The sequence below is a fragment of the Rhinatrema bivittatum genome, chromosome 5 (assembly GCF_901001135.1).
Source record: "Rhinatrema bivittatum chromosome 5, aRhiBiv1.1, whole genome shotgun sequence".
Classification (NCBI taxonomy): domain Eukaryota; kingdom Metazoa; phylum Chordata; class Amphibia; order Gymnophiona; family Rhinatrematidae; genus Rhinatrema; species Rhinatrema bivittatum.
In genome coordinates, this window is record NC_042619.1 from 80,062,154 (window position 1) to 80,075,065 (window position 12,912).

The following is a 12,912-nucleotide window of genomic DNA, read 5'->3' on the forward strand; positions in this document are numbered from 1 at the left end:
GATTCCGGACATGGACCTACTAGCGGACAGGTCCAATGCTCAAGTACCCAGATACTTCAGCCACAAGCGAGATCCGTTCTCTCAAGGGATCGACGCCCTGGTTCAGCCATGGCCCCCAGGGGCCCTGCTATACGCCTTTCCTCCATGGCCCCTGCTGGGCACCCTTATCCACAAGATTCAGAAGTACTGGGGCCTAGTTCTTCTAGTGGCGCCAGACTGGCCAAGAAGACCCTGGTACGCGGACATGCGAAGACTACTGGCAGGGGAGCCCCTTCCCCTGCCTCCTCTCAGGGACCTGCTACGTCAGGGTCCCATCGTCCACGAGGATCCGGCTCAATTCTCTCTTACGGTCTGGCCATTGAGAGGGCTAGACTGAAGAAAAGAGGTTACTCGGAGCCGGTGATAGATACACTCCTCCGAGCTCGCAAGTTCTCCACATCCCTCACCTACGTCAGGATTTGGAGAGTATTTGAAGCCTGGTGCGACACTCATGGCACCAATCCACATGCGACTACCATCCCTATTGTTCTGGATTTCCTGCAGGATGGGCTTCAGAAGGGTCTCTCCCTCAGCTCCATCAAGGTTCAGGTGGCTGCGCTGTCTTGCTATGGCCCCAGGAGGGATGGCAAGACCATTGCCACGCATCCAGATGTTTCTCACTTCCTGAAAGGAGTCAAGCACGTTCGTCCGCCACTGAAGTGGCCAGTGCCTTTGTGGAACCTCAATATTGTTTTGGATTTCCTCGCGGGATCCACCTTCAGACCCCTTCGGGGCCTGTCTCTCCGTTCTCTCACTTTGAAGATGGTGTTCTTGCTGGCTGTATGTTCAGCACGCTGCATCTCAGAGCTACAAGCACTGTCTTGCCGTGATCCCTTTCTCAGAATCACTCCTGAGGCTATCCATCTTCGCACAGTTCCATCCTTCTTGCCTAAGGTAGTCTCACAATTTCACCTCAACAAGACCATATCCTTGCCAACTACGGCAGGCCTGAAGAAATCAGAAGAAGGGCGTTTGCTACGCCATCTCGACATTGCCAGATTGCTGCCCAGATATCTGGAAATGACAGAAACAGTACGAAAGACTGACCATCTGTTCGTCCTTCACAGCGGGAAGAAACAAGGAGAAGCGGCCTCTCGGCCCACCATCGCCCGTTGGATTAAAGAAGTCATCAGAGCGGCCTACGTAGAGGCCGGGAAGTCGCCGCCTCTACAGGTTAAGGCTCATTCTACCAGAGCCCAAGCAGCATCTTGGGCGGAATCTAGGATGCTGTCGCCTGCAGAAATATGTAAAGCGGCGACGTGGTCCTCCCTCCATACCTTCTCCAGGTTTTACCGTCTGGATGTCCAGGCCAGGGAGGATACAGCATTTGCGAGGGCAGTCTTACACGGTCCTCAGGCAGCCTCCCGCCCAGTCCGGGAGTAAAACTTTTGTACATCCCACTTGTTCTGAGTCCATCTGGCTACACGACAGGAAATGTGGAGATTACTTACCTGATAATCTCGTTTTCCTTAGTGTAGACAGATGGACTCAGCATTCCGCCCAGCTGCCTGTAGTCATTGGTTTCACCGATTCAAGGTAAGCCTTATCACTTCTTACATGAGTGCGCCCACTTCCGGTTGGGAATGCTGGCGGTCTCCAGCTACTATCAATCGGTCAGGGGAATCCTGTTTTCACTATTTTTCTTTGATCGTCAGTACACATATATCCATAACAGCTTTTGCAAGGAAGATTACTGAAGATCTTCACTTCCTGTGGGGGTATATGTACCCGTGCTGACATCAGATCCGTCTCCAACTGCTAGCACGAGCACACTATACCCCACTTGTTCTGAGTCCATCTGTCTACACTAAGGAAAACGAGAGTATCAGGTAAGTAATCTCCACATTTTTTTTCTTTTCCTTAGTTCGCAGCTGAAAATTAATGTACAGCAGGCTAAGAAGGATAGCTTCATCTGGAGTGAGGGACTTATATTTACAGTGAGCCAGTGCCAAACAGGTTTTATTTTTATTTCTTTTTCAAAGAGAAAATGTTGTGACTGAGTGTTCCACAATAGGGCAGAGCCCGTCAGCAAACTGTCCAGAGCCAGTGGGTTAGCATGGAGCAAGCCATGCAAGCTCTTGTTAAGGGGCAGCAGAAAATATGGGGGATGGGTGGGGGGAGGACACGGACCACATCCTAACAGAACAAGTGGCTTGCAGCTGGCTTTGGTGAGCAATGAGCAAATGGTACTGACTCAGTTGGCATAAGCAATGCAAACCACAATAATGCAGGCATACTCTCCACCTCCTGTTTTGTTAAAGAAGGCGGGTGAAAACCCAGATGTGTTCTTAAAGAATTTTGAAAGAAATGCCCACCTGGCGAGCTGGCCAAAAGCCCGTTGGACTACATACCTAACAAACCTACTCACCAGCAAGAGTCAAACAGCCTTCCAAGTGGCCAATCCCGATGCGAGAGCCAACTATTCCATGGTCAAAACCGTCATCCTACTAATGGAAGTTCTGAAGGAGTACCCTACAACCAGGGATACCCCACAAAGCCCTTTTTGTCAGCTAAAAGATGCTGGATGGAAGTGGCTGCAGTCTGAGGTGAAGACAAGCTTTGAGGCAGCTAATCAGGTTCTTTTGGAGCAGTTCCTGGACAGGCTGGACCAACCCATGAGGAATTGGGTATCTTGACACACAGGACTCACCTTGAAAAAAAGCCATCAAGCTCATTTGATGCTGGAAAGTAGTGAAAAGACTAGAGACAACATGCTCAGGCTTCCTATTGTAGTAGCAAGAACACAGGACCCAAATAAGTCTTCAGAACAGGACAACTCTGCCTCCATACTTAAAACATAGCCATCGGGCTACTCTGCTTGTTTCAACTATTTGAAGTAAGAACATTTAGCCAGAAATTGCCAGTACCAAGGAGGTGAGGCCATGGATGCCAACACCAAAGAATAATATATGCACTGACAAGGGAGGACCTTCAAGCAGGGACAACCAAAGGGTCAGAAGAAAAAGGGAATTTCAAAAGTATCTACTCTCCTGTGTTACAGAGGTCTGGATTCTTTTTCCTTTTGCTCACTTTGTGCCAAGAATAGACATGAGGAAGAGGGCTGCCCCTTGACAAAGAAGAAAATGAAGAGCCCTTGATAAGATGGGATAAATGTAAAACAGAACCAGCACCGTGGCAATGCTTTTTCTGTAAGATGAATGACTATACTGATGAGGATTGCCTATGGCTGGAGGACTTAAAATGGGAACAAAAGTTAGTGGCGCAGTGCAAGAAAGAATGCAGTCACTCGAAAGAAGGGGATGGTAAACCCTTTGTAGGGACTGTTGAAATGAAAGCAGAATCAATCCACCAGGGATGCTCCCATTGTGGAGGAAGAGAACATGTTAGGAAGGACTGCCCACAACAGGAGAATGAAGACTGGGAGCAAGAATGGGTGAATACTTTTAAGAAAATGCAATGTTGTAATTTGGTAGATAGTCCATGTGAAGGACTTTTGAACTTCATAATCCCAATCAAACTGAATGAGCCTTGGTAGATTCAGGGTGCAGCAAGACAATAATTAGGAAGGAGTTAGCTAAAGGTTGTATGTTAACGATAAGAAGAAGACGACACTTGCTTATATACTTGGGGATCAGCAACAATACTCCACTTGCCAAGTGGTATTGACAATTATGGTGGGGCAAGCCAGGATAGAAGTGGGAGTGCTCCTTGAGCTACCCTAACCAGTGCTTTTTGGGCACAATTATCCCCACTTTAAGAACCTTTGAACCTGTCTTATTGCTTGGTTGCCCAAGATTAAAGGGAGCAAAGTAGGTGATCCCTTAACTGACTCTCCAGGTTGGGTAGGGAAAAGAAAACCCAGGAAGGTTGGACAGCCATAGCTTAGGGTGAGGAAGGATAATAGATCTGTCTGTGGCTTCGTAGTAAGGGCAAGTGCTCAACCTAATGAGTTTGAGTTGAGTGGGAGGGTTATGTGAAGGGGTATACAGGAGAATATCCCAGAACACCTTAAAGGAATGGCCACAGAGATCCGACCCGGTCCACCTTAAACATGATTCAGCAGGGAATCCTGGCCCTGGTGGACCCAGGAAGAAAATGGAGGCCCAGGGGAGAGAGAGAATCCTAGGGAAAGAGAATACTACTGAACCGTAAGTTGTATTATTGCATGTTTTGTTGAACTGCAAAAAATAGTAGTGCTGTTTTGTTTGTTCTGTTCAAAATAAAGAAATTTATGAAAGATTTTGCTAGAGTCCAGCCTGAAGGCTGCTAACAGTGCCACAGCAGCCCCAAAAACTGTCTCATTAGACACAAAGAGAGTGTGTCAGATGGACATAACATAACATGAGGTTTGACTTCCTCCTCCAGATTCAAGTTTTACAGGGCTAGGGAAAATGCAAGGTCCACATTGATAGCAAACAATTGATAGATTGACTACATTGATGAAATTTGCAAAGTTGTGATGTATAATTCAATCCATACACCCAGCAGACACTTTTATCCATATATTCCCTCTTTGCACACAGGGCTGGGTTCTGATATGTTGTTTAAGGGGTTATTTTTCAGGTAATTGCCAGATCTCACCCAACTACTCCCTGTTTGTTGATTCCTTTTCTAGAATTATATTAGCAGCTATTTTTTTCTCTTAATATCTTTAACACATTAAATATAGGAAACGAACAATCTTATATTTTGAGATTACTTTGTTTGAACCCTGTTGAAGACTGATCTAATTTCTTCGGTATGACTTTATTGGGATGCCTGACTTTGGAGAATGGGTACTTGTCTATAATTTTTGTCCTTAGAGATAGCATCTAAATTGTTGCTTAGTACATCCCTCTCTCATTTTGGGAACTGTCCATTACCGTTTCCTGTCTGATAAAGAACAAAGTGAGACAGTTGGCCTTAGAACAGATGTATACAGTTTGGGAGTAGCTCCTTTGGTCTGTGGACACAAGTTATGTGACCTATTAGCTGACTGTTTGGATGCTACTTTTTGGAGAACAATAATTACATAATATGTACTATTTCTGTATGCAACTCAAGATTTTAGATATTGTCGATTTTCTTTATAATCATGTTTTCCAGCTTTAATATTACTTAGGATCAAAATTCCCACTGTTTTCCTGTGGGTGGATGGTTCCCAAAACTATTGCAAGTGTGCATTTGGGGAGGCAGGGAGCAGGATGGGGAGTCCCCTCTCACCTCTTCCCTCCCACCCCATTTGTGTGTTCTTTCTATCTGTGTCGCCACCTGCCACTGCAGCCAAACCAGGGACCCAAACTTCTTGTCTCCTTCCTCCCTAATTCTTTTCATCGCTCTTCTTTCCATCTTTCTCCTCTCAGCTTTCACCTCTCTTCATTGCCACCTCTTCTCACTCCTATGTAGTTTTACCCACATGTTTTAGCTCCCTCTCAACTACTCCTCCATTCCATCTTCATCATGTCTGCTCTTCTGTTCCTTTTCATTGTCTCCCATCCCCTTCACCTCTTTGTGCAACTCCTCCATTTCCATCTCATCTTTATCTCCATTATGACTCTGTTCCCATTACCCTACATGTCTTACTCCTGCCTCCACTAGTCCCCCATTTCTCTCTCCCTCCCTTCACCATCTGTTCCCTTGTCTATTCTCCAGCATTTGGTTGCTGCCTCTTTTACCTTCTTATTTTGAAATTTTTAAATGCAATTGGATTAATATTAAAATTTGATCAGTCCCACAGCAAATCGGCATATGCTCAGATCTTTGTCGCAGTACGGGGCTGGAGCATTTGAATATTTTGAAGCAAAATCTAAGTATAACTGGAAAGAAAAAGTAAGTGAGATGTATTACCTTTATCTTTTTTTTTTTCTATTGAATTATCATGTCTGATTTCTTATAGTGCTCAGAATATCGGCTTCATGCTTTGGGCCAATTCCATAAAAAGTGAAAGACACCATATAGAACAGAGGCCTCATTCATTGGAAAGGAGGCTCTGGCATGAGGGGTCATGGTGAAAGGGGATAGATTCAGGAGTATTCTAAGGAAATATTTCTTTACAGAAAGGGTGGTAAATACATGGAACAGCCTCCCAGAAGAGGTGATGGAGATTAGAGATGTGAATCGGAACTGAAATCTGATCCGATTCTGGTTCCGATTCACATCTCTAATGGAGATAAGCACAGTTTCTGAATTCAAAAAAGCATTGGACAAACACAGGGAATCTCTGAGGAACTGGTAGGGATTATAGAGCTGAGCAGTTGATGTGGATGGACAGACTGTATAGGCCATGTGATCTTTTTCTGCCATTTCATGTTTCTCAGTCACATTTACAGAGGGATACTAAGAGGACAATTTTCAAAGCTATTTACCCAGGTAAATTGGCCTGGCTGAAAATAGTTCCCATCACAGCGAATGAAAAGTATCATGAAGTTCACAAACGGGTATTCTTTTAACTTCATTAAAAAAAAAAAAAAGTTGCTTCCAGAGGAGTGGCTAGGTAGGGAAAGGAAAGCAGCACGCATATATTCCATTTTTCAAATATACGCTTGCTATTTTACCCCCGATCAGCTGCCCAGACAAATAGCTGGTGCAAATTATGAAGAGACACTAGTGCCTGCATAAACAAGTTCTCAAAAGATAACTACATGTGTAGATTGTTTTTAAAAATTGCCTACTAGGTTAAGCTCACAGACGTTTGCATCTAGGCGGGCTACTAAACATTGCCCCCTAAATTTTAGGTAGGGTAAAATATGTGGCTCACTTTCAGGTCAATGCCGTAAAGTGCGCCCAGCCTAGCGCTCAGCTTAACGAGCGGTTAGACGCACATTTTGGACACGCGTCCATAACCCCTGATGCAATAAGGGGATCAGCATATCCAAAACGCATGTCCAAACAAAGGCGTACTAATAGTGCTCAATCCATGTAAATGCCATGTAGATGAGGCTATTAGCTATTACCCCACAATGTAAAAAATCCCCACGTCAAGGGTTCAACTTAAAAACAAAAAACCAGCTTTTCTGTGGTTCCGCCTACTTAGTATCATCGCAATACTAAGTAGGAAGAACCACAGAAAGCACCATTCAAAAAAAAAAGTCTTGACATAAAAAAAAAAAAAATTTCGGGGTTAACAACCTACATCTACAGTACACACGCTCCAGGTCATGTATATTGTGCGTGCATATTGTGCCAGTAAAATAGCTGCTGTGGCAAAAAATGGATGCTCGTAAATTAAATGCCTGTTTTTCTAATCCGTGCACAGCCATGTCTCCTGGGCGCCCGATGCCATGGATGTGCTAGGGACGCACAATTTATTCCTAGCACGTCCTTTTTAGCGTGGCAGCTCATTTGCTTTTTACATCGGGCACCCAGGAGAGGTGATTGTGCATGTGTTAAAATATGTGTACCCAGTTTGGATGTATGTTTTTAGCGCGTCCATATTGCATCGGTTTGTTTGGCAGCCTGGCAGATCAATGTACTAACCTCTGCTAGCTTCTCCGGAGAGGGATCCTATGTGCAGAGGCTTTATGATGGCATTGTGCTTCCATGCAGGAGTTTGGGCTTTAAGCTGTGACTTTGCCATTAGAATTGATGTCATAACAGCTCGACTTAATTTTTCTGTTTTTTTTTTGCACTTGGGTTATGACTGCAGTACTTAAGCAACTGTAACCATGATCCAAATATTTTGGGGTTTAAACACCTAGAGTGGATGACCCATAGAACCTCTTTGGGTAGGTGACACTAGTACCTGCTTCCTAAATGTATTTTTCTAAGGCTTGCAGATCAGTCTGCTGACTTCTGAACATGATTATTTTCATTTTTTATCTTTAGATTGATATCTTGCCTTTCTTACCAGGGACTCAAAGTGGGTTACAGCAATATACAGTATTCCATATGGACAGGCAGAAGCTGATGTGCAAGTTGCTCTAAAGCCTTTCTAAAATGTTTAGTGCATTTGCCATAATTTTTTTAATGTCTGAAATTAGGCTTTGAGGGTTGCAAAATGAAGAGTTCCTTCTACATCAGGCCTTATTCCTTTGTATTCTCCTTGCTTCATTACCCAAAGTAGATGATTATAGCTTTCTGATTACAGTACAGTGATGTTTGTGTCGAGCCTTCTAGGTATTTGTTGTGCACAGGCCTGAATTTGAAAGAAAAATACTATATTGTTTTGTTGTATAATTCAGCATATTATAACTATACATATTGGTAGCAATAATCAAACTGTCCGCATGGTAAAAACTCCATGGGTAGTTTTTAGCCACTCATTTTACACCAGTAATCAAAATAAAACTATGAGGTAATTTTGTTTTAACTATAGCCCCAGGAAAAAGACCCTACAGAGATTTGCGTCTGCTTTTTCATCCAAAACAATATGCTTAGTTTTGAAAATCCCAAACTATACATGTTGTTGCCTCTCCTGATCTAACAAAATGCCTCCAAACATGGAAATGGCTTTGAATATCACTCTCTTTCTATATGGTGCAATATTTCAAAAGAAACATTAATTAGTTATAAATTAATAGTGTGTTTCCTTTGATGCAATTTAAGTTCAAATTCTTTAAACAGCTTCCCTACAGTTTCAATTAATTGATGAAAATTATCCATATTCTCACACACTGTCTCATACATATCAAATCTAATGGTACCATATTGGCTATAACATCACAAATTTCAACTCATACACACACCATGGATCGATCAGATACTGATGCTGTGATGAGTCCCATGCTTGCTGTGTGCTCTACAGCCAATTTTTCCTAACTGGGGATCTTGTGATCTGAAACTGAAACTTTCTAGCTCCCAACCAGAGACTCTTGTCACTAAATTAAAAGAGCAATTCATCTAGCTGATCTAATAGGAGATCTCTGTCCACCTCAACTTGATCACTCATATCCATTCCCTTATTGCTCGAACACCTAGGTGTTGTGTCGTAGCGTTCCTTCTGAGGAATTTAACAACTGTGTAGTAATTTCAGTAACAACTTCATATAACATATTTGGTTGACATATGGTAAGTATTACTACTCAGTTCAAAAAAGAAGAGAATTTTAACAAAATTATATAACCAAATCATAAACAGCAAGAGAGAGTTTCAAGCACTCCAATCAAACTTAAACTTCCAAAATGTGATTGCACTCAAAATTCTACAAAAACCCCAATCTCTTTATCTATAGCCCCATATAGACAATACAAAAAATAAGCAATCAAAATCTGACATATCTCATACAGTTAGCTTTATGCTCTAATGTTGGCTGCAAACCACCATGGTTGTGTAATCATCAAAGCAAAAACAATACCTCTGCCATTCTATTTTAAACAAAATCTTCTGATAAAAGTCTAAAAATGTTTCTTAGTCTCCACTTGTGAAATGTTCCAACCACCCTAATATGGTTTGTTCTGGACACAGATCATGGTTCCAAGGAGAACTAACCTTTGCTTGATTTTTCAGGCTTCAAACAAGACCTCAGCCTAGGCTGATGAAGTAATGTAGAGGGATAGAGGAGAGCATTGTTTTTAATGTATACTTTGATTTCTGAAAAAGTACTGGCTATGTTTAATTTTATTTACCTTTTTGATATTAGGTGGCAGTCCAGGTTTCGAGAATGGAATCCCCAGGGTGCAGTTCTGTCTCTGTAAAATGGCAACAGTTTAATAGAAATGCCCCCAAACCAATGCAGGCTCCTGCACAAATACAGTCTTTGTTTCACAGTGAGAGGCTTCTTGTCTATGGATTTATTCCTCATTGTACCCAAGTAAGTGAACCTTATAGGTTTTTATAATTAAAACAGTTTGTCAGAACAGGAGGTTTTGTTTGCTGATATTTTTTTATTCTTCTTTAAGCTGTCATAGCTTAATTTAAGAATAGATGAATTCATTTTTTTTCTTGTTTTTTAGAAGTATTCTCTTGGATCTTAGTCAAGGCCCCCATTATGTTGCAATTCCACCGGTGGTCCGACTGCTTCAGAATTTCCCCCTTAGCTTGGAATTGTGGCAAACTGCTTTCCTTTCATGGCATGCCAGGTCACTGCTTTCTCCCCCTCTGTTGGTGCGTCGAGATGATCCCTGCTCCCTGTCTCTGTGCAAGGCCCTCGATCTCCAGCCCTGTAGTCTTTCTCCAGATCATTACAACCTGCTGAAGCCACACTCACACAGGGCTGTGCCATGCCTTTGCTTCCTGTCATAGGACTGCCACTGAAAGTTTTCTCTCCTACAGGGGTATCCCAGGCCAGTGCTGCAGGCTGTCTCCCGTGGAGCTGTCCCATATTGCCACTGGAAGGAGAGGGGAAGAAACTGATATGGAAGGACATTGAAATACGGGAAGGGGAAAAGATGGTGGGAGAGGGGGTGAGAGGAAATCAGACTGGTTGGCGAGAGGAGGAAGAAAAACTAGAGAGATGACAAAAAGGAAAACGATTGGCCTGTTGGAAAGCCCAAGTCCAAGATATTGCAGACATTGAAAAATTCAGATATGATTTAAAGGGTGAACATTTAAAAAATGATAGTTTGGGGCATCTACCATTAGTTTCATGGCATCCCCTTATGTACATTGGTCTGTTACAATATTCTACTCTATACTTTATGGAATCCTCTGTAGTTGTGACTTTCTCTTATCTCACTATTCTGTATTTGTGTTACAAGGTCATGTTGTGTGCTGGAATATTTTTCTAAATAAGATTTATAAAAAAAAAAAAAAAGGAAAGTGACTGGAGAGTAAGGTTATAAGGGTAGATTGGGTGCAAAGTGAGATGAGAGAAAAAGAGGCACCTTTGGGAAGGGGGAAGGGGGAAGAGAAAGATGAGAGAGAAATTGTTACCCACAACAAAAGTTGAAAAACATGGCAGTTCACAACAAAGTTAAAACTAACACAACAGAATTATATTTAACAAATACATAATATAAAATCAGACATCATATAGGATCTCTGTTCCCGTGCCTCTGGTGTTTCACAACTTCTTATATTTCCACTCTCTTATCAATATAGAACTACTCTTACTCAGTTGTTATACTTCGTTACCCACTATCATAGGCCCATTTTAAAAAGCCATGTTTAAGTTCCTTTTTAAACAGATTCAGATCTTTAGCTGAACTTAATTCACACGGTATTGAGTTCCACAGTTTTGGCCCTGCCATGAAAAGTCTCTCTCATATACCTTGCTCAAATGCACAGATCGTAAGGATGGAACAGTTAAAAGACCTTTATTTGCTGAGTGCAGATCCTTTTGCGGAGTGTACAGATATAAAGATGCACTTAGCCAATCTGAGATGTTTGAATTTATAATTTTGTATATTATACATAATAATTTGTATCATATTCTGAATTTGATGGGCAGCCAATGGAGAGAAATCAGTATTGGAGTAATATAATATTTTTTGTTACCTGTTAAAACTTGAGTGGTAGTGTTTTGTAATAATTGTAGAGGTCTAATTGTGTTGGCTGGTAGCTCTAATAAGAAAGTATTTCAGTAGTCTATAGTAGCAAAAATTAAAGTCTGAAGTACCGTCCAAAAGTCAACTTGATGTAATAATAGTCTCAAGTGCCATAGCATATGCAATTTGTTGTACCCGTCCCTTATTATTTTACTAATGTGTTTCTTCATGGTGAAATTAGTATCAATTGTCACTCCTAAGACACGAGCTTGCTCAGTCAAGACTATCATAAAATAATTCGATGTATTGATAGGGATTTTTCTATTTAGCAATATTTTTTCAGTTTTAAATGGCTTACCTGCATATGTTTTGTACTTGAGAAATGAATGAATGCAGTAATGCTAATTCACACTTATTTATTTTATTATTTATTTGAATTTCTTATATACCGGCATTCGCGATGGGAGTCGCATCATGCTGGTTTACAAATAACAGGGTGTGACAAAAGGATAAATACTTAAAAACTTAAAAACATTAACATGTGATAGAAGAAGAAAGTAGCAGTTACAATAAAACAGGGACAAAATGCAACTTGGAATGTAGAGAAGGCTACAGAAAGATTAACAATGAGGTAAAAAAGAATAACCAAGGTAAATAAAAGCTGCCAATTTAAAAGAGTAAGGACATTGTGGAGTTGTCAAAGGTTGTTGGTTACCCTGACGGAAGGTCTTGGTTGATCATTCACTTGATCATTCACATCCCTCCACACCATACATAATACCTTCACGTATAGTTCAGTACAAAAAATACATTCCTACTGGAACTGATAACATATATAACAAATGTATATAAAAGCCTTATTTAGAGAAAATTAAAATAAAACTACATTCCTTTTTTGGAGAGCTGAGGGAATGGTAAGAAGGTGGAGTGGATCTAGATCCCTTTCTTTTTCTGTTGCTGCTGGATTTGTGAGGCATGGGGGTCCTTCTGCAACAGCACTGTGTGACTTCAAAAGAAGAAAACCAATATAATAGAACAAGCACTAGATCCTTCCCTAACCACCTACAATGCCTATCCTTAACATCACACCTACAGAGGAGGAGAAAAAGCACAAATGAAGAGAGTGGCTTCGAGAGTACACAGTATTTTTTTATTTTTTAATATTTCACTTTTCAGCCACTTCAAAGCGCATTACATTCAGGTACTGTGTAGGTGCAGAGAAGGGATACAAAAGGATAGCAGAAATTATATTACTGAAATGCTATAATCAATAACATTGGAGCATTTTGCAAAAGGAAAACAAAATCTCATAACACATCATAAAACAGAAGTCCAAATACAAATAAGAACCCCCACTTCTCCCCACAATATATGCAACATATAAGAAATGAACAGTAACTGAATGCACGTACCATGACAGCCTGCATCACAGAACACACACTTACAGACAATTTGGATAAACGTGCAACACTTTGGTATGGATTCACATGCATAAGCAGATAAGCCAGACTTGCTCTCACATGACCATGTGCTGTAAATAGACTGCATATTAATTCACTTTTGCAGCCAA

At 41.4% G+C, this 12,912-nt stretch overlaps 1 protein-coding gene across 3 annotated transcripts in view; it reads left to right on the forward strand.

Annotated features, from left to right (window-relative positions):
* The window catches only part of PARP4 (poly(ADP-ribose) polymerase family member 4), a 376,732-nt gene that overhangs the window by 145,693 nt on the left and 218,127 nt on the right, over window positions 1–12,912 (forward strand). For all 3 annotated transcript variants that reach the window (XM_029602495.1, XM_029602494.1, XM_029602496.1), the window contains exons 25-26: window positions 5,709–5,808; window positions 9,557–9,727. In XM_029602495.1, the coding sequence (XP_029458355.1) occupies window positions 5,709–5,808; window positions 9,557–9,727 (271 nt within the window). The remainder of the gene's footprint in view (window positions 1–5,708; window positions 5,809–9,556; window positions 9,728–12,912) is intronic.